The sequence below is a fragment of the Mchenga conophoros genome, linkage group LG2 (assembly GCF_057382185.1).
Source record: "Mchenga conophoros isolate Kocher_MC1m ecotype Shallow Benthic linkage group LG2, M_conophoros_male_GT1.1, whole genome shotgun sequence".
Taxonomy (NCBI): domain Eukaryota; kingdom Metazoa; phylum Chordata; class Actinopteri; order Cichliformes; family Cichlidae; genus Mchenga; species Mchenga conophoros.
This window is the reverse complement of record NC_140527.1, coordinates 34,253,995-34,276,526: the sequence shown is the minus strand read 5'-3', so window position 1 is coordinate 34,276,526 and position 22,532 is coordinate 34,253,995. Positions and strand designations below refer to the sequence as shown.

The 22,532-nt window shown below is 40.4% G+C and overlaps 1 protein-coding gene across 3 annotated transcripts in view; it reads left to right on the top strand.

The window, feature by feature from the left end:
- The window catches only part of macrod1 (mono-ADP ribosylhydrolase 1), a 147,418-nt gene extending 125,944 nt beyond the window's left edge, over positions 1–21,474 (top strand). Inside the window, exons 6-11 of one of the 3 annotated variants that reach the window (XM_085297086.1) lie at positions 812–933; positions 4,521–4,551; positions 9,358–9,431; positions 13,444–13,525; positions 16,358–16,387; positions 20,970–21,474. In XM_085297086.1, the coding sequence (XP_085153212.1) occupies positions 812–933; positions 4,521–4,551; positions 9,358–9,431; positions 13,444–13,525; positions 16,358–16,362 (314 nt within the window). In that variant the 3' untranslated portion in view covers positions 16,363–16,387; positions 20,970–21,474. Of the gene's footprint in view, positions 1–811; positions 934–4,520; positions 4,552–9,357; positions 9,432–13,168; positions 13,376–13,443; positions 13,526–16,357; positions 16,388–20,969 lie in introns of those variants that run through there. The other 2 variants (XM_085297078.1, XM_085297095.1) reach the window with 2 other exon arrangements.
- Positions 21,475–22,532: the final 1,058 nt, after the last annotated feature.

Below are 22,532 nucleotides of genomic sequence, written 5' to 3'. Positions count from 1 at the left end.
AGGTCATCTTGTGTTTTCTGTTTTCCTAACTGAAAGAAAGAGACTCCTCAGTAGAAGAGTACAGCCACAGACATGTTGCTCTATAGTTACAAGCTTTTGGATTTGCTTAGAGCACTTAAATAGAAGCTGTTTGGAGTCCAGAAGCAATGGCTAAAATACAAGAGGTGTTCCATTTAGCTGCGTCAATTAGACTTATGGTGTTACTGCCATGTTCCTGTACATGAACACAAAGAAACATTCAATATTCATTTGGAGCACGGCTAACCTGCATCACCTGGAAGGCTGGTAATCTTCTTCAAGCCCTCGAAGCCCACTCATCGCTTCATGTAGGATGTTCACGGTTTATTTTATCCGGAAATAAAATGGATGGCAATTTCCAAAATTGCACCTCTATGCTAATTAGAATATCAAACCACAAATGTATCCACTGTTGGCCTCTTGGTGTGCACCAGCAGTTCTGGTCATCCACTCTACTGATGATGGGCACGTTTTATCATACTATCAACATGGATAGATCTAAAGATTATAGTGTTGGTGCTAGTTGGCACAGAAAGTGCACTACTTTTCAGCTGATCAGGAACACTGTTTACAGTAAGCATCATTTTTCAGGCTTTTGTCAGGGGATATAAAACATGTTTTATAAGGACTTTAATGTTAACAGTAGAGTTTATTAATAATATTTAAAATAGTTCCCTGATAAAAACTATAAATTTTAACTGTATTTTATTTGCAGTTGTCCTGTTACCTTTATTTCACAGTAGCTTCATACCTTTGACACTGTGTAAAGAATTCTTTCTTCCCATCTCTGCAGATGTGATTCACACAGTGGGGCCGTTTGCACAAGGCGGAGTTGGAGAGGAGGAGAAGAACGCGCTAAGATCGTGCTACAGAAACAGCCTCGAGACGGCGACCGAAAATGGTGCTCGTTCTGTGGTGAGAATGAATTTGAGACAGCAATTTGAACTGATGCTGAAAACGGGGTAAAGAAAAAGAAGCACTGAAGACTGTGGCACACGAATAAAGAAGAAATCAAAAGAAGCGAATACAAAAGAAGCATTGGTAGGAAGAAAAAAAGGACGGGTGAAGCAGTCATGACTGTATGACAGGGTGCTATAGTTAAAAAAGAAACCCAAGCCAGAAAAAATTATCGCATTGGATTTTTCAAAGAATACAGTGTTCAAACTGAGATGGATGGAGGAAGGGGAAAAGAGGTAGGAGTGTGAGTTGTAAGAAGGTAGCATGAAACACACCAGGCAGGAGGTTTCACAGAGAACGAAGTGTTAAAGCCAAAGAAAAGCACCAAAGCAACATGAAAACAAAGTCAGAGGTGCAATTGAAGAAAACAGGAGCATGGAAGCAGTGTGAAGATTCATGCAGAACATTAGTAGCTTCGCTAGTAAAGAACAGGATTTGAAACAGACTTAAATGCATCAGTTGCAGGATTTTTTTTTAACCGAAGTTTTCATAGCAACAGCAATTTTCACAAAACTTCAAATTATTTGTTTATTGTAGGTGTCAGAGAACCTGTGAGGCATAGTTGCCTTCACCCTGAGTCTTAAGCTGTGCAGTCTGGTTAAATGAACAGATCTGGAGACCTGGGGAGCATCCAGACATCTGCTTGTGCTGGCATATTTGACAACAGGTTGGAAATCTGCCAGACTTGAAGTTTACTGGCTGCTTGACTCAAAGGAGAACCAGTGGTGTTGCACAGACTTGGCAAACACGGACCTCACTGACTAACAGTTATAATCCTTTTGATTTTTAATATGTATTTATTTCTGTTAATAGCTGCATTTACCTTCTGCTGTGGTCTCTTCTTGTCATTGTTTTTTCATTGCTGGTGAGTCTGCCAGCAATGTAAGCAAAATCACCTACAGTGCAGGAAATAATGCATGACTTAAATGTAACTGTTGGCTCTGCTGCAACTTTATACTAAAGTACAAGTCGACATTGTTCCAGTCTGTCTTAAAAACATCCGCCTGCTTATGCTTGTCTGCTTGTCCAATTTAAGAAAAAAAAAGTTTTTGGTTTTGGCAGTTGTCCTGCGGTCCAAAGCAGCTGCAAAGACATGCCTCTTTCAATCAGATGCAATCTAAGTACTGCGGAGACAAAATCCCCAGTTGTCTTTGTGCTGTGAAAAAATGCTTTCAAAGCTAATCTGAAGCGATTAATTGGGCAACTTGGAGAAACTAAATCCAAGGTTAAATACTTTCAGTACCAAATTACCTCTTTTACCTTGCCGAGATGCAAAAGAGGGAATGTGGTGCTAAATAGACTTTAAACAATTCCCTCGCTCACATTCGCTTTGTCGGGAACCTGAAATAATGAATCTGCTGCAGATTTTTTGCAGCTATTGTTAATAATGAGTGCTTTTACCTGTTTGTCCTGTTGTTTGGGAAGGATCTCCCACTCAATCACAGCATTGGTGGGGAAAAAAGCCCATTTAGCGTTGTATTAAACTAATATGACACAATTACAAGCCCACAATCTGTCTAGCACTGCAGCAAGTCTTCCATTCAAAGCTTCATTTTCACCAGCATCATTAAAAAGTAGCTGTTGCAAAAATGCACCAATTCCACAAAATCGTGGACACAAGAAGTTTTTTAAGTTCTTTTCCTAAAGTATACTGGTAATAGCTTACGGTATAAAGTGATTGTTTCCTCAGTGGCTGTCTGTATACCCACCATCGTAATTACTGTAATGATGTCTGATTAGTGTTATTAGCACGGCCGAAGCTGACGGAAGAATTCTTCCCTGCTCGGCCTCGTCAGCAAAGGATGATCAACAGTTTGGTCTTTAAATAGATGTGAAAGTCAGAGGCTGAAGAAAGGCTGCCATAAAAAACAATCAAGAGAAAGACTCCATCGGGATCCAGCAGAGAGTGTGATTTCTGTGCAGTGCTACGTGTGTGTACGTGTATGGCTGCCTTTGTGAGGACCAGTTTGTTGTAGACCTTGAAAGTGAGGAGATTTGGGGAAAGTTGCTTTTTGACACATCGTCAAAGGTTTAGACCCGGATTTAAGCTTCAGGTTTAGCGTCAGGTTTGAGTTATGTTAAGGGTTGCTTCTAGGGCTTTGGTTTATGCTAGTTAAGGTTAAGTAGAGAGGATAGGCCATGCATTATGTCACCGAGTGTCCTCAGAAGGATAGACATACAGAGAGTGTGTGTGATGATGATGATGAGCTCTTCAGAAAGTTGTCAGATCTTTTAAAATTTTCCCCATTTTGATGTGTTTCATGCTCTTCTTCAGTTCATGTTCTCTCATCAGTCTGCACACAGTACTCCACAATGTCAAAGCAAAAACAAGGTTGTAAAGTGTGTGTATGTTTTTAATTAAAAGAGTGAGTCTTTTTTTCCATTTTGTTTGGAGCCTTTGTCATGATACACGTAATTAAGCATCCCACGTCTATCAGTGATCCTTGAAATGCCTACAGCATGATCTGTCTTTTTGAAGTCATTGGACAAAATCAGGAAATATATACACATACCAGTTAAAATAAAGTTTCCAAAGATCTGCGAGATGGGTTTTTGTTTTTTTGTCTTTTAAATGATCACTTTTCGATGTAGTTTTTGTGCTAAAGCACTGTCAGGGTGCATTTGGTTGAATTTGGTTGAAAATGAAAGAAATCTGGAACCACCAACACTCATCCTGTCAAAATCAGGAATAGGGGAAGAAGGCATTGCGTGAACAGGTAACCAATAATTCAAAGGTCATGATAATTAGGATCCAGAGTTCCTTTATGGAGATTAGATGTGTCTAAAAGAAGGGCAGCCTTTGATGATGCGTTCTAGCTGTCAGGCCTTTATGGTGGACAGACTGCTTTGTCAGATACCTGACTCTTATACTTCTGGTCTGATGAAATAAAGATTGAATTCTTAGGCCACAATTCCCCACGCTTTGTGTGCAGGAAACCGGACACTGAGCATCGCCTAATTAATACCATTCCTACAGTCAAACACAGTAATGGCAGCAGAAGATGGATGCAAAAAACACAGAGCAATACTGAGTGAAAACCTTTTCCACAATAAGATTTCAGACTCAGGCAGAAGTTTACATCTTAGCAAGAATATAAAGCACATTACCAAGTAAACTCAGCTCTGGTGTGGGAAAGTCAACCAAAAGTCTGGACCTGAAGGAGCATCCCAGGAGACACTTGAAAACGCCTGTGCACCACTGCTTCCCGTTAAGCTTCACTGAGCATGAGAGATTCTGTCAAAATGAAAAGGAGCTTTGGAAAAGAAAAGCATGCCAAATTTGTGGGATTATTCCCAAGAACTCATAATGCATTGCTGCAAAAGGTGATTTAGCAAAGTACTGAATCTACTGTCTGAACACGTATGTAAAAGGAGCGTTTGATTTCTAAATGATTTTGCTTCATCATTATCATGTGTTGTGTTTAAATTGGAGGGTGGATTGATTGAATGCATTAGAACATAACAGAGTGACACAAGGAGCTGATAAATGTTTTAAATGTGACCTGCGGCACATTGTAACTTGGTTTTTCCTCTTCACTCTGCAGGCTTTCCCTTGCATCTCAACTGGAATCTACGGTTAGTGCCTTCATGTGTGTGTCTCCTCTGTTCCTACACTTTGTGTTTGTGTGTCAGTTTTCTATCATTTATTTCACATTTATTGATCACCAACAACACTTCCTCTCTGCTGTCTTCATTCACTGTACACGCTGTGTGCTCTCCATCACACGCTTGTCAGTCTGCCTGTTTGACCAGAGCGCCGAGCCTCCGGGTGCCGCTTGTCAAATGATCTCCCCCGACCCAGAGGTGGTTCTCAGATTAACGCCTTGGATTAAGAGCGGCAGATTAAGATAGATTAGGCCGGAGATTGTGTTATATTGACTGTAATCCTCTTCACGCTGGCAGGAGAGAGTCAAGGATAGTGCTTAAACACACCCCAGGGTGGCTTTGCTGTGAGGGCTAGTTGTTGACACCTCTCTGTCATTGCTGGAAAGAGGAAAAGGCTAAATTCCCAGTTGACTCCAGGTTGTCTTCCTCCCTGTTCTGCTTGTTTGTCATTGTCCCGCTGTTTCTTTCCTCTTGAGTGTTTTGTAGGTCAGGGTGTTGAAGCAGTAACACAAATTATGTAACTTTAGGAGGTATAAGCAGCTTGTGTCTCTACAGACAGACGGCTGCAATTGAAAACAAATCTGCCATCTTTAAGCCATAGTTCCACACAGAAAACATACCAGCGTATGAGTATCATTTTTAAAGAATGGTCTCATATTTTAGAGCTGTAACTTAATTCCTATTAAAGCATTAACTGCTCCTCATCAGTGTTTTATACACTCTGTAATCTAACGAAATTGGGAAAAACAAATGTGCCTGGCAGGCAGTCACACTAGTAGTTTGTTGTTTGTTTTTTTTTAGTAGTAACACAGATGATGTACACCTCTTCCCAGACTTTGTACCACTATTATAGCTGCACTTTAAGGCCCTGCAAAGCTTGCTGGTGTTTCAGTCAATAAGGCTGAGCAGACCTCATTACAGCGGAGGTGAGAAGACCTCTGCTGGGAAATAAGCGAAATAGTTTACTTACTTTACTAATAAGGACGGTAAATACATTTTTGGAGGGAATATAATTGCATCCTTGATTATGTTCATTAGCAACATTTTTCTCCTCAGATTGCCTCTTGCGTCAGATATGTGGTAAAGTAGAGATTACTAAAACACTCGAGTTAAGGTTGGAGGAAAGATTTTGGTTTTGATTAAATATTAAAAAGGGAAACGTGTTCCACGCTGTGCTTCACATCCAGTGGTGTGCAAGTTAAGCTCTGAGATTAAATCGGTGCTCGCGCTCAGTTTTTGCACTAAATTTGTGGTACCGAAATAAACCACTTAATGTTTATTTTCCTGCATTTTAATTTTATAAATGAGCTGTTTTTTCAGTAGAGCCCCCAATCTTTGAAACTGCCTGCCAGGCACATTTGTTTTTCCCAATTTCGTTAGATTACAGAGTGTATAAAACACTGATGAGGAGCAGTTAATGCTTTAATAGGAATTAAGTTACAGCTCTAAAATATGAGACCATTCTTTAAAAATGATACTCATACGCTGGTATGTTTTCTGTGTGGAACTATGGCTTAAAGATGGCAGATTTGTTTTCAATTGCAGCCGTTTGAAACTGAATAAATCACTGAACTCTCCTACTGCTAAACCAGACAGATTACTTTTACATGCAAAGAAAAACAAAAGTACCAATCGAAAGCTCAGACACACCTGAGGGCAGATATGTTTCTAATTATTTGTGCGTCACAGTATCAGAACATTTTATGTTTAATAAGATAACGTGATGCACAAATGCACAAAATTACACTCTTTTGATTGTTGTACAGAGTGAGCATGAAGCCAGTGTGATTAAAAAAAAAAAAAGTAAATTTCTTAAAATATGTTGAAAATTTATGAGAATATCAGTGATGTTTGCTTTGGAAGATCAATCGTTTAGTGGCTTTACAGGTGCGTCTGTGGTTTAGTTTTCTTCTCACTGGCTATTGATGATTCATCGCAATCGTTTATTTACTAGTAGAATAATCCAGGACCCCAATACACATATGTGGTACAATTTCCTGGATCAGCATTAGAAAGAAAGCTCAACCTACTGTGTTGTAGGTCACTGACGAATTCAGCAGATGTTGTTTTGTTTTTAAAAAAATGTAGAAATCAATTAAAAATAAAGAAATGCTCTTCAATGATTGAGTGTGCCTAAGCTTTTCACTGGTATTGCATGTAAATATAAACCAATCAGTAGAAATCAGGACAGACGTAATTCAGCTCTACGGGACTTTTTATGGGCTGTTTCCACAGGATCTTACACTTTTCATGACTGATCCTTTGTGGTTATTACCAAAAACTGCCCTGATCCTTTAAGTCAATTTGACATTTCAAATTTGGTGCTTATTATGTTGACATTGTGGCTTGTTTTTCAGACCCATATGGACACAAATTACATTAATTTGACACCCAGCAGCCACCTTGTGAATCCTGTGTTGCATCCTGTTTTGTCTGCATATCAGTCATAAGTCTTTGTGCCATAGATCCAACAAGGTGCTGGAAACATTCCTCAGATGTTTTGGTCCATATTGACATGATCGTATCACACAGTTAGTGCAGATTTGTTAGGTACACGTCCATGATGTCAGTCCCTCTGTTCAACTACATCCCAAAGGTGCTCTATTGGATTGAGATCGGAGAGCCCCTGCGAATTGTAGTGTGAGTTTGCTGTTCTTTGCTTGCAGGAGTTGTGGCATTTCCACCCAGAGAACTGCTGCTCACTTGATCTTTTCTCCTTTAGACCATCCTTTGAAAACTTTAGCGATGGTGGTGTGGGGAAATCTCAGTAGATCAGCAGTTTCTAATTCTAATGCTTGGTATTGAACTTCAGCAGGGTGTCTTCACCTATAAAGCTAAATGCATCGAGTCGCTGCATTTACATTGACTGATTAGATATGTGCTGAACAGATGTACCTAATAAAGTGGCTTAGTTAAGATAAGATAAGATAAGATAACCTTTATTAGTCCCACACGTGGGAAATTTGTTTTGTCACAGCAGGAAGTGGACAGTGCAAAAGTTATGACGCAAAAATTAGAATACAATAAGAATAAATACAGTACACAGCTGTACAGAATAGAATAAAATAATATACTATATACAGTAGAATAAAATAGAATAAAAATATACAATAAGATAAAAATAGAATACGAATGCTATATACAACTGAGTAAAAATACAACGATGCCAGAAAAGATTATTGCACTTAGTGTTATTGCACATGTGTGGATGTGTGTGTTTGTTCAGTTAAAGTCTTTGTTGTGGAGTCTGACAGCAGTGGGGAGGAAAGACCTGCGAAATCTCTCCGTCCCACACCGTGGGTGCCGCAGTCTCCCACTGAAGGAGCTGCTCAGTGCTGTCACAGTCTGCTGCATGGGGTGGGAGACATTGTCCAACAGGGATGACAGCTTAGCCGCCGTTCTCCTGTCACTCACCACCTCCACTGGGTCCAGAGGGCATCCTAGAACAGAGCTGGCCCTTCGGATCACCCTGTTCAGTCTCTTCCTGTCCCCAGCAGAGATGCTGCCACCCCAGCAGACCACACCATAAAAGATAGCAGAAGCCACCACAGAGTCATAGGTCTTCAGGAGTGGGCCCTCCACCCCAAACGACCTGAGTCTCCGCAGCAGGTACAGCCTGCTCTGCCCTTTCCTGTAGAGGGCGTCTGAGTTATGAGTCCAGTCCAGTCTGTTGTTCAGATGAACACCAAGGTACCTGTAGCTGTCCACAGCCTCAATGTCCATACCCTGGATGTTCAGTGGTTGCAGTGGAGAATGCTTGTGCCTGCGGAAGTCTACCACCAGTTCCTTGGTTTTACTGGCGTTGGCTGAGCTTTTTTTTTTTCCTGTGCGAATTTGCACAGATTTGCTCAAAATCATCCTCTAATATTTAACAGCACTGCTGTAAGCTGCACATTTTCTCTGCCTCCTCCAGCACTAGCACTAGCCTTGCTGACAACCTGTGGTGCTGTTTACATCATATGCAATGAATGCACTCAGTGGAAACTATTCAAAACAATCAGTGTGCTCAGTGAACAGCTCTGCTCACGCCATTGTATTTTTCAGTCTTTATTTCAGTATTTTATGCGTGGATGTAACATATACATTTAAAATTAAAATTATAAGGGTTGAAATATTGAATTAAAGAGTGACGCAGGTCTCAATCGGTCCAAATAAACAGAAAAAGGAGTGAAAACACCTGTGCAGATGGAGTGAGGCCACTTGAATTAGATGCACATGTCAATCAGTAAAATGTTTTATATAACAAGCCATAGTGGGCACATATTAACATATTATATTACATTTTCTTCAGTGCATTTGTTTCAGTGCTCTAACAAATTGTATGTTGCTAATTTGTACCGTCGCGTATTCCCCTGTGCTAACACGCTGAACCATCTCCTAATGTATAATCACATAGTGTTTGTTTGGGTTGAGCAGTTTGACCAGATGATGAGTTTTCATTGCCTTTGTGCTGCTTTACCAGCGCTGGGTATAATTTTCCAGCAGTGAAAGGTCTCAGCTGCTCAATGAATATAGAAGAAGAAAAGCAGCCTTTCTCCATCTGTCTCCTCGTAACCAACAAGTGTGTTGTGTCTGCGTCTCGCTGGAATAACTGAGTCGGGATCAGACAACGTGAGAGGAGTCAGGACGGGGAGTGTTAGAATAGTGGAAAGAAGAACAGAAAGCACCGAAGACAACAGCACAACGCAAGCACACAGATCTCTCTCTGCACCTGTTCTCGAAAACTGTGTGTGTATTTTTGATGTCACTTGCGCGTGTGTGTTTGTGTTTCTGTAGGATATCCATCTGAGCGGGCTGTGCACGAGGCGTTAAAAACTGTGAGGGACTACCTCGATGCACATCATGACAAGGTGGGTATGTGTTTGTGTTTGCGCCTGCATGATTGGCAAATTTTCCCCTACCCTTTCCTCCAGGTATTATTTCTCTCACAGCTGTTGTTTTTGTTTTCGGGCGATACGAGGAAAAGGGTGCATTGAGAAAACACACACAATCAGACACACAAAAAATATTTTTGAACACACACCCAAGTTCTGCCTCTCTCATGCTCATGGCCAAGTCTGCGTTTTAATTGGCTCCTTGCGGGACCAAACCCGACTAACACAAACACACAGGCACGCACACACTTTCTCTCTCAGGAGAAACGCCAAGCGGAGAAAAGACAAAATGATGGAATAGATGACTGGAGGGGAGGGACGGAGGAAGAGATTGGAAAAGGCGGAAACTTTCCAATCAGTCATTGACAAGCCCTAAACTCTCCTCCCTTTTTCCCCTCCTTTACTTCTCTGGTCTCCTCCCACTTCTCTTTTTCCATCTTTGAAGCCTCGCTGTTACCGCCGTCCTGACATCTCCAGAGTCTCTGTAGCAATACCGGTCGACTGATGCCATCAGCCGCTCTGTGCATAGCAAATGAACTCAAATCATTGCATTTCTCACCAGACTGGACAACAGACAGCAAGCCTCGAATGTCAGTAAATAAGACCAGAAGGCCAAATCAACAAAATTATTTATATTCTGCCCACAACTACTTCCACTCTGCTTTTAAGGGGGGAAAAAATATTGAAGGCGACCACATAAATATAAAGAGAGAATGTTTACCAGAGGAAATTGGGTTTATTCATTAATTGAAAAGTTTTATGGGGTTTTGTTGAGCGTGTTTTGGCTCTGAGCGCTTTAATGTTGAAATGAAATTGAAAACTGCAAACATAGTAAGGTGCAAAATGGACTCAAGACACAGGTCAGTATGCCTACATTCTGCATCAAATGTAATAAAAATCGAATCATTTATGTGCAGAAAACATACCAGTTTTAAAATGTAACTGCTGTTGTTGTTGTTTTGTTTTTTGGGGGACCGGGGGGGTCTCGAATTAGACTCAGAGTCAACTAGAGAGTCTCATCAAATCCTTTTAGCAGCTCTTCTGGCTTTTTATTCATAATCACGAGCTTCTTCAGCAGATTGAGCTTTTTAGTTGCATTGAGCTGCAAAGCCCCACCCTACTCTTACAATTTAATTACACTTCTGCATTATGTCTATGGGGTAACTTGCGTCATAGCTGGAACCCCATTTTAACCCTACGCCGCAATCTTCTGCATAACCTGACGTGCACCTCGCTAGAAATGTAACCACGCGTTGGGTTGGGATCAAAGGAGCTTCCGGTTACTGCACAAGTTAGGATGTAAATTTCCCACAGAAGTCTAAATTAAACGTTAGCAGCAGTGTGTGATACTGCAAAACCAAGTAAATACAGAACCAATATCACTGATATTTTTAAACTCTAAAGGCAGCTTATGTACAGGAGAGCAGTACAAGATGATTTATGAATTTAATGTACCAAACTTGGAGAGAAACATATTAAAGTATCAGTCCTATCACATCATTAGGGATCCAATGTCAATGTTGGCATCAATACAATCGATCTGCTCTCCCCTAACTCTTGGGGTGTCGTCACACCTGTAACGGTTTTTAATCTGTTCAAATCAAATTATTCCCCCACTTGGTGCCGTTTGTTTCTGCAGCTGTAAACACAGCAATCACATTCAGACACAGACCAAAACAACAACAGTTCTGGTTAAAGTTGGTCTCATTATAAATGACTTCAAAGTGGTTCCTTTAAGGACATGGTCCAGTCCAACTACCAAGTGTACACTGCAGGCTTCAACACCTTCCTCTCGCTGGGTTTGCTTTGCATTCTGGGAATAAGCAGTCCCACAGATGTACTGTAGCAACTAGCCTCCTACATACAGTTATATGCCCAGGTAAATATAAATGCTAGGAGAAAACTCTTCACGTTATCTACTACTCCAGGACCCAGCACCTTCTCTCTGTGTTTATTTTTGATGCTCGCACTGCTGATGCATCTTGCCAGTAAGCAGACTGAGCATTCTCACGCGGTTTGTAGTGACACGTTTTGGTCCTCCATGTGGAAAGAAACCTAACCAAATGAAAAATCTAAAAGTTTACAAGCTCATCAACTGATCGGTATAGCTTTACATTCTCTTAAGTGTGCAATACTTTCATGGAATGTATATCAAAGAGGCCACTCATTGGTTTCTGGTCATCTCTGTACTATTTTGTTGAACAACTTATCTTCTAACACTCTGAGTTGGTGAGCAAACTCCATCCAAAAACTTTACAGAAAGACATATCTGCTAATTGGTGCTAAATAACAGACTAATAAAAGGAAACGGTAGAACTCACTAAAAGTAAAGCACAAATGTTTTGAAGAGACTGCACCATGCTGGTCCAAAAGGGGAGCCTTGATGTACAAATTCTCTCTTGTTAACCACAGTTAGCCAATTTTTAAAATTTTTTTAAAGCAGATCAAACGCAGCTTGGTGTGAATGAACAATCATTTTCAGGATGAGGTTTGGCTAATGATCAGTGTGACTTTCAATCTCATCTGTTAAGCAGTATGAAATCCTAAAACTCTAAATTAATAATTTGACTAGTTCCACAATTGCATTATTTCTGGACAAGTTGCGCTATGACTGAAGTCTTCAGAAAATCTACTAAATAGACATCGTGGTGAGAATATTGTTTTAGTTGCTGTCGAGCCTGAAGTAAAGCTGAAAAGCACAGTATTATATATATTTTTGGATGCGTCGTTTGTTAAAGGATATGCATTTTCACAAGAGCACAAAGACTAATGTAATTTCCACAACAGTTGACAGGTTTTCTGTTTGAGAGGGGAATATTTACAGGTTGTGTAACGTGTTTCCATTAACAACAGGCTGTTCTCATAGAGCCATTTACAGTGACTTGCTGTTATTGTTAGCATTAGCATCTCTAGGCTCGCTGCTGCAGTAGTGTGAGAATTAGTTCCCACTTCTACAGTTTTCAAGTGGAGCCACCTTCGTGTGGAGGTTAGAAATTTCAAACCTTAGCCTAGGGGATCTAGTTACATTTCCATATCTTCCCTTTTAGCTTCCATGCAAATCCTGGTGAGTGATGGTAATTGTACAGCAAGCCGGGGCTGAAAAACATGGGCTGCAGGCTAGCATGCTGCTGAAATGTCTCTTTGAAAGCACTGAGACTTAAACTCCCACACCAGGCTGAAAGAGATGGAAACAGCCTGGCTATAAATTGCACTGCCTCACCCAAAACAGAGAAATCAAAACCTTTGTAGAGACATTAGGGTGGTAATAATGTTTGTCAGAGTCAGAGCAGAGTAGAGGTTATATCCCTAGAAGCATCGTTTTACTGTAGCTAAAGTAACTTTAATCATTACAGGCTACATCCACAGTGTGTACTGTACTCCGTCCAGATATACAGAGCATAATATAAATATTATAGACTGCAGAGCTGGGGTCTAAACAACATAGGAGCTCGGAGCATAAAGATTCTTTGTCATATACTAGCTGCACACTCTCAGCCAATGTCTTAATATTGTTTGAAAGCTACTGTATTATGTTTATGGCTTTGTGTGTGTGTGTGTGTGTGTGTGTGTGTGTGTGTGTGTGTGTGTGTGTGTGTGTGTGTGTGTGTGTGTGTGTGATGATCTCTCTAACCCCTTTATTTCTGCCTCTGTCTTTTTGTCTTTCTCTTTATCACACACATACCCACTCTTTCCCTCTCTTTGCACATTTTCAGCACTCTGTCCCCAGCACACAGAGTAATAAGCGCCTTGTCGTGGCATTATCATAATAGAGAGCTAATAGTGGAGTAATGGACTGATGCATTAGTGGCATTCTCCTGATATTGCCACCGCACAGTGTCACACATTTTTACATTGTTCCCTGCTGCAACTGATGGATTCAGAGTTATTGCATATGCTTGCAATAAAGGTCATTTTGTGTGTGTGTGTGTGTGTGTGTGTGTGTGTGTGTGTGTGTGTGTGTGTGTGTGTGTGTGTGTGTGTGTGTCAGCTGGACAGAGTCATCCTCTGCGTGTTCTTGCCGAAGGATCAGAAGCTGTATGAGGAGAACCTGCCACTCTACTTTCCTGCTGGTGAGTTTCCTTCATATATATGTGCAGCTACACGTATCAGCAACAACATTAAAACCAGTGACAGATGAAGTGAGGAATACATAATGCAATGTGTTGGGAAACCATGGCTCCTGACATATATACAGGATCGGGATCACACATACAAAAAATAGCCATATATTAATGCAACCAAACAGCTTTTAACATTGATTGATTTTGAGAGGTATTCCAGGCTGATGTGTAAATGGCTCTGTGAGAGAACAAGTATAGGGAGGGAGCAGCATGTGTTCAGGGCCTGCAGAGAGAAGGAAAATCCATCCATCCATGAGCTTGTGTTAGTTTGTTCTTATATACATATAGCATTTTAGCCCCAGAAAACCAAGATGGATGCAGTGAGATTGGTATAAAATAGCTATAAATGAGTCCTGAACTCTAGAAATGAGTTAACATTTTGCACTTGACTCATGTCAAGTTTTTTTAGACTTCAGTCAGACAGCCCTAAAGATTTGTCAGCGACCCCTAGGAACCACAGGTCACTGGGGAAAAATGTATATTCCACGACTGGTTGGTGAGTGGTTGATGCTTGTCAAAACACTGACTTGGTGGTCGTGAAATTTAAAGGAACTGCGATACAAACAGCAGATGGGAAGTAACAAAGTGCAAATGCTTTGGTTCTGTACTTAGTAGAATTTTCAGGTATCTGTATTTTACTTGAGTATTTATTTTCCTGACAGCTTGTCTTTGTCTAGCTGGAAAAAACAACTTTGTTTGTATGACACGCCATATTGAAATTATATTTTTTAAAGAAAACATTTTTTTAATTGCAAAAATGTATAAATAAACTCAAGTACAGTCAAAGGCTAAAGTCAAATAAAATAAGATATATATGCGAGCTTAAGGCATAAATAATGTACCTTTGTCTTCTTGGAAGACTTTCTGATGTTAATTGGAGGCAAGTTTTTGTTCTGCTGAAAACAGACATTATGATTGTGTAGACATTAATTAATATTAATGATGATTCAGTGTCCAGTCTAACAGCCCTCGGGGTCAGTGGCTCAGCGTTTAATAGCACTTGTATATTTTTATTGGTTTGTGGGGTTTTTTCTGTTTATAAATATTAATGCAATTTAATTAATAAAACATTTGATATTATGTCACTCAGGGGTTTTCCTGAGTGGACATCAGCGGGGTGGGAGGAGGTGTGTGTGTGTGTGTGTGTGTGTGTGTGTGTGTCTGACATCATAACAATCAGATTCAGTGTTAAACCATCATGTTTCAGTCGGTGCAGCTTTAACTTTTGGTTTGTGTCGCACTTTTTTATAATTTCACTGCCACTCAGCGAGCAGTTTTTCGAGGGTTTGCAGACAAGTGGAGATCTTCCATGCAAACTATTGGCGATGCACACCCGCCAGTAACCACAGCAATCAAAAAGAGGCATTTAGCGTAGCTCTTTGCAGCTATTTTCACCTGGTGACAGCTGGCAACCTACAGCAACCACTAACCGCTTGGGATTACACACTTTCTCCTAGCAACATGTGTCTTCCAGGTCATCAGTAACCACTGCCTAGGCCTGCATGAATGGAATCTTAGATGCATAGCATAAAGTCTGTGGTCAACACTCGCTTTGGTCATTTTTATGATTTGTTCGATAGTAGTTTCAAAATTCATAAACAGGTGCGTAAGCGTGTTTAAAGAGATCAATTATAACTTCTTGTACTCTGTCTTATTCACCATTATTTTATTAAATCACAATGTTTTGGTCCAACTGACCTTCATTAGATAGAAATTATGGCAATCATTTGTTCAATAACAAAAAAATAAATGCCCCACTTGCAAATTTTAAGCTTTATGTGTGCTAGAGAAAGCAGGTGGTTAATAAGTGGCTAAATAAGAGTAAGTTGTTGAAGACATTCAGCATCATCACATTAACCATTTCCCCCATAAAGACAACATTTGACGACCTCCCCGGTACCCTTAATGACGAGCCTTGACACCTCATTATATATCAATAAAGACACGGTTTGACCATTAGAATAGTTTCTGGGTTTTTCCGAGGGTAGCCGCAGAGGCGGAGACCACCCTCACTAACCTGCAAACCCAGGCATTTTCTTCTAGAAGCAGAAATATGACAGAAAGCACTCAAGTCAGAAAAAACATTGCAAAGGTTACTCCTAGTGGACTTTCAAGGGGTATAGAGTTAAACACAGGAACTTGATTTTGGTCACACAGTCTTGATTTATAGCCTAACATTATTGTGGTGAGCTACTTTCTTTTGCATTTAAGTTTCAAAAATCACAAAAAAGGGTGTCAGTTTGTAGAGATTTGCTGAACCAAACATGGTGGCATTAAAGCTTTCCCACAGAGCCTTTTTTTCTGATACTCATAAAAAAAGAAAAGCCTATTGATAACTCCCACTGGCATTTTGTCAAGCAACCAAGATGATGCCCGCTTTCAGTTTTTTGCCCTATAAAAAGCATAGTCAGTGTGGCACTTTATGGATAACACGCAGGTTGTACTTTCATCTCTGATCACATGAGTCACCTGAAATATGAATGAATGTTACAAACAATCTCTACGCTCATGAGCTGCCTTATTATAAAAGTTCTCACTGTTGAGCTTCCTTTTAACAGGAAGGACCTTGAGAGTAATGGCTGTGTGTGTGTGTGTGTGTGTGTGTGTGTGTGTGTGTGTGTGTGTGTGTGTGTGTGTGTGTGTGTGTGTGTGTGTGTGTGTGTGTGTGTGTGTGTGTGTGTGTGTGTGTGTGTGTGTCCTGCAGCTTCTTTGTTTTGTATTTGATACAAACATGTCTTTTCATTCTGTATCCTGCCTTCATTTCTTCGTCCACCACTTTAGCCTGACCTGTGGCAGCGACCCGTTGTTCAGGTAACCATCGTGGTGTTGTGCGTCAACATGTGTGGTTTCTTCTATCAACTTAACTGCATTCAGTCTGTTTGTCGACACGCAGTCTTAACCCCAGTGCAAAATGTAAATTACGTGTCACGGAGGGGAAACTCTGACATTTCCTTCAACCGGCACTCGTCCCATTTTGCAAATAAATTGCTCATATTTAGACCTCAGTTAAATGAAAATGGCATTCTGTGCATTCCTGAGTACAACGGCTGGCCTCAAGCTAGTTAGTGTTCGAAATGATGCAAGGAAAAAAGAAATGGGCTTTGTTTTTTTTTGTTTTTTTCCTGCAGTGGTGAAAAGGGTCTGATTTAAATGAAAAATAACAACCACTTTTTAAGCCTCCAAGGTGCCTTCTTGAGTCATGCCTCACCTGCTTTCCAAAACAGACTGAAAGGAAAGTGTTGTGCCATCGCTACAGATTGATCTATTTGGTTAAACGAAGTTTTGTAAATAAGTAAAATGTATTTAATGTTATGTTGGCTTTAGCTGTGACATGATGACTTTACCCATTTGTTTTGATTACACTTGTGATTTATGGTGTTATATTGCCAAGCAGTCTGGCTCCTAAGCATGATCAGTCATTCACTCAATTATTCAAATTAAGCATCGGTATTACAACTGCAGCCTTAACCCCTAATGTCTTGCTTTACCGCTGCTATAAATCAAACTCACCTCTTGCCTTCGGAACATTTTGAGAGAGAGGTCTTAACAGTCGTATGCTTTCTGGTTTTGTAATTGTTAATGGGTGTTATGTGGCTTGGGACGCAGGTGCTACCAAAGCTGCTGAAAAGAAATCCAACAAATTATCAACCGCAGGTCCTTTGTACGAGTGAAGCCGTGCTTTTGGGTTTGACAGAATTTAAATTTAAATGAGAGCTTCAGATGGAGCCGGGTCACTCTAACACTCATAATAGAGATGCATGGCAGAAATATTAGTGAAATTAACTGAAATCAGGCAAACTTAATCACCACAGAAAAAAGTGAACCAGAGCAGGATTGCAGTGTTTAATTTTAAATGAAAATGAGACCATGAAATTGTCTCAGCGCAGGAAAGTCAAAGCAGAGAAATGCTGCTGGCGCTGGAATATATCACCCTTTGTAACATTAATATGCGTTCTGCAGTTCAACAGTTCAAGAAAACATACAGCATACATGTCATTTAACATTGTTTTCTCACCTTTGAGTGCTTTTAGACGTGTTGGCAGCAGCTGAGTTCTACATAAAGAAACAAATGTAGACACAGAGAGAGTTTTCTGTTTTTCACAAACATGGCCTGACAGCCAAGGCGTTAAAGAGGAGTGGGAGAGAGAAGAGAAGAAGCCTGCTTAACCTAAGAGGAGAATCCAATCAACACTGCAGCCTTATCTCTTATATGAACTCACACACCGGGTCAAGAGTCTTAATCTTTTTTAAAATCTTTTTTTGTGAACAGATTTGACCACTAGCCCCCCGAATCTGAAAGTATTTTTCATTTATTACAGTTCAAGGAGGATCAATTGCTAAAAATAATGAGATCTCAAAATGTGATGAACTGCTTTTTATAAGCATTCACTGGCCACTTCATTAGGTACCCGTTGCAAGCACTGGATTGAACCCTTGCTTTCGTTCTTGGGAGCATAGCGTGAACAAGGTGTTGGAAACACTGCTCAGAGACGTCACACAGTTGTTGCAGATTTCTTAGATGCACATTGATGACACGTATCTCCTTTTCCATAACATCTTAATGATGCTGTATTGGATTGATATTTGGTGGCTGTGGAGGCCATTTGAGTACAGTCATTGCTATGTTCAAGAAGCCTGTTTGAGGTGATTTCAGCTATATGACATGACACGTCCTGCTGCATCAGAAGCCATCAGAAGATGAACTCAAAGTGCTTTCTGCTGCTGTCTAAGTCTCATTCACCTAAGCATTCATACAACAATTTTATCTGCGCCTAAGCTCTTTCTATTGTTCACACATGTTCACACTCCAGTTGATGCACTGGAAGCAACTCTGGGCTTCATATCTTGCCAAGGATACTGTAGCATTTTGACTGCAGGAGTCAGGGATCAGGGAGCAATGCTTGGGCAGACTGTGATATTTGAATGGCACTCATTCTATACTAAGGGGCCCAGCACACCTTTACACCACCAACAACAGCCTGGAAACCAGGATGTATACACGATTTAATGTTGTTTTTGAGCCTACCATGTAAATTTTACAGAAGAAATCAAGAATCATCAAGCATGACAAATTTCGGTGCGCTCATGTGAATTGTAGCATCAGTTTCCTGTTCCTATTTGACAGGAGTGGCACCCGGTGTGGTCTTCTGCTGCTGTAGCGCATCCATTATGGGTTCAGAGATGCTCTTCCGCATACCTTGGTTGTAACAAGTGGTTATTTGAGTTACTGCTGCCTCAAAGCCATTATTCTCCTCTGACATCTGGTATTAACAAGACATTTTCTGCCAGAGAACTGCTGCTCACTGGATATTATCTTAACTTCAAACCCCTCTCTTTGAACACTAGAGATGGTTGTGTGGGAAAATCCCAGCAGATCAGCAGTTTCTAAAATACTCAGACAAACCCCAAAACCCTGCTACGCTCAGTGACTTGAATCACCTTTCTTCCTCATTCTAATGCTCAGTTTGACCTTAGCAGGGTCACTACATGCCCAACTGCACTGAGTTGCTGCCATATGATCAGCTAACTATCTATTTATGTCAACCCTCAGTTAAACAGGTATACCTAATAAAGTGTCCGGGGAATGTAGATACAAAATATACAAAAAACAATGTATTTGCAGATAAAAGGGGAAGCAGAAGTGGATACTTCCTGCTAAAACGTTTAATGCGCAGGTGTGAGTTTATTTTGAGAGAATCCCACATACGCCCTTACGCTGACTAATACCCAGTAGAGCATCATCAGTGTATTTATCCACTGCTGAAAATGGTACCCAATAAACAAACTATTTATTCTTGTTTGAGTAACGTTTGCTAAAAAGCTGTTATACATTGCCTTTAAAAGTAAAACCACAAGACTAAATATATATGACTATAACAGGCAGTGAACAGTAGTCAGAGTACTGAGCAAAAAGCACCGACCTTCCGCCTCAGCTACCTATGTAGAAAAATAAGCTACAAGGTAAAATCACAGCAGCCCTTTATTTCTGTTTGGCCGGAAGGAAAATGTATTTTTATGTCTAAATCCAGTTTGTCATCAGTTTGTGGATATGTTTAGAGAGACGTTTAGTCATCAGCCACAACAAATCAAGGCAGAAACTCCAGTTCACTTCAGGCCAGTTTCGAAAATGAGTCAGTTCTCATCGACTCCTGTTTAAAATAAATAAATGAATAAAAAATGTTCTGCCTAAAAAAGGAGCAAAAAAATTTTTGGTCATTGTAGCTTTGAGAAACAAGTAGGTGGCAACAAAAGTGGCTGAAGGCACTGTCTTATAGCGATCACTTTTAAACCAATTGTTTTATTTTGGAGCATTTTAATGCAGTTATCTGACAAATAATATAGCCTGCCCAAGTATTTTATTTCAAAGCTAGCACTTTTTTAGCATGTATCTCTTTGTTTGGATGCATCAGCTTGTGTCTCAAATATAAAACATGACAGCAGCAGAAACTCAGAGTTTAAAAAGAAAACTCCACAAAGTAGTGGTGAATATTTTTATTTGCAGTCTGTGCACCAGCTATTTTCTCCCTGAGTAGCTAAATATTCTGCTAAAATACCAGACGAAAGAACAAAAATGGATAAAGACTGAATACGCGATTCATATTTTCCAAATATTTTCCATTTTTTTTCCTTTCCACCTACATTTTCACTTTGATGACCTTGTGAGGTCAAATTATATCACTGTGCTGTTTACAGCTTGTTCCTCTACCCACAACTGGCCAACAAATATGTAGTTATTGCTTTACAGGCTAAGTGTTAAAGAATGATCAGTGCGTACAGCTCAGAGCATTAGAGGCTGTTTTTTCTTCCTATTTCTTGTAGCAGTAGCTTCCACTCAGCAAGCCAAAGTCTCAAACTGCGGCACAGCCGGTCAGATGCCTGAACCATGAAATCAGCACTTTCACATCTTCACCCTGGGTCAGCTGACCGAAAAGGTTATTTTCCCCCCAAAAATCCAGGTGTGCCCCTTTAAAAAAAAAAAAAAGTCTGAGCGAGCTGCTGGTGTCTTTCTCCTCTAATGGATGTGCAGCAGATTTGGTAGCAGTAGTGGTGCTTGGCTGTTAGATGGACCGGAACTGTCTGTCAGTGTGACAGAGCTGCTGCAGGCAGGCCTCCAAGTCTCCACTATAAACCTTATGTGTCTCCAACACCTGGCACTACCTACGCTGGCTGTCTGTCTGATGTGTATGATTGTGTGTTTGCATGTTTTGAGTGCGTCCTTAGCCATGTTGGGCTGAGAGTGACTAAGCCTCGCTAACAGATCCCTCTGAAGCAACCAGACGCTCCAGAAGCCAAAATGCTTTTAACCGCTGCATGACCAAGGTAAAATGTTCCCCCCACCGTGTTTTACATGTTTCCATTTCCTCTCTCCCTCTCTCTCTGTCTGCTCCCACAGAGGCCACAGTCAAGAGCAAACTCTAAGAGAGTGGATTTGTCAGATTTGGTTGCCGTGGATACACACCGCTACACTCACATCCAGATTCTTTCTCCTCCTCCTCCTCCTCCTCCTGTTTGCCATTGACGCAAATCAAGACCATCTTCATCAGGAAGATAAGTTGCAAATGGGTGATTGCCTTTTTGAAGTGCTACGGTTCTCCTGCAGATGTTGTCGGAGGAGGTGGTTTTCTTTTTCTCACTTCTTCCCACTAATGGCTGAGGTTAGGAGCGGTGTTATGATGACTGTGTGAAATGAGGCAGATAATTCTTATGAAAAATGGACTGTGCGTACTCGTAAGCTTCACTCTACCTGTGATCAGCGGCAGCTTCGCATCAGGCTTACGTCCCCCACCCTCCCGATTTCTCTCTTCCCTGTACTACAGCATTTGAATATTAAAATATCAGCATGTGTGCGTGATTGTAACACACATGACAAAAGCTTATTAAAATGAATCTGAGCTTTGTGTGAGCGCAGTGATTATTTCTCTGGTTATGAAAGAGTCGATGAGTCAGGGCGCCATTCGAGAACACTTCACACCAGTATTTCCTTCTCCACTCTCTGGCAATTCTTTGTGAAAGAGATCGAATAAACTGGAAGATGAAGTCAAACCTTTCTGGAGGAAGTGTGTGCTGCTACTGCCATTTGATATGTCCTGCCGAGAGAGCGCAGAGTGGGAGACTTTATAAATACCCTCTATTTTAAACGTGTGCAATTTTTTTTAAAGGCAAGCGTTCAGACACCCTTTAAAAGATTATATTGTTATAGTCTAGCCTACTATACTCATATACTCTAGTAAGCAAGCTCACAGTTGAATACCAGTTGAATACTGGAAGGAAAGACGGAGCTTTTCAGCCTGCAGCACCAGGGCTCTCGAACAGCCCCCCCCCCCTCCAGCTGCGTTTAGCTGACTCTTTAGAGTCTTTAAAAAAAAAAAACTGTTCTGTTTAATCTTCTACTGAAATTCTTTTGTTTTTTAAATGTATTTTTATTCTATTTTAACATTTAGTTCCTTAGAATTATCTAATATCTCGTCCCTAATTCATAAGTTTTGATTATGAATATTCATCACACAGCAAGTTCCTTTTCTGAGGACGTGTTTGACACTTTTTTGAGCCTCTTATTGAGCTCGCTACAGTCTCTGTAAAAGCTGAAACCAAAATTCCCATCAACAAGTGATTTGATGAATCTGTTCCACAAGTTATCTCCAACCTGAAGATTGGGACCCACTGTGCAATCTTAACTCATATTTTAAACACAGAACATATCTACATATCAAACGTTAGTCTGTTTAAGTTACATGAAGGCAGAAGCTGATACATTTTAAATCATGGGTAATTTTTTTCTGATAATAATAAAGACTAGCAAATGTAGGAAAAATCATGAACGTCAGTGACTCGTGTTTAATTGAAATAGCTTCACTGAATTAATCTTGCAGAATGTCAAACGGTGCTAATATTTAATTATCACAGAGCCCTTTTTCTCATGAATGACTAACCAGAACAAATTTGACAAAAATATTTC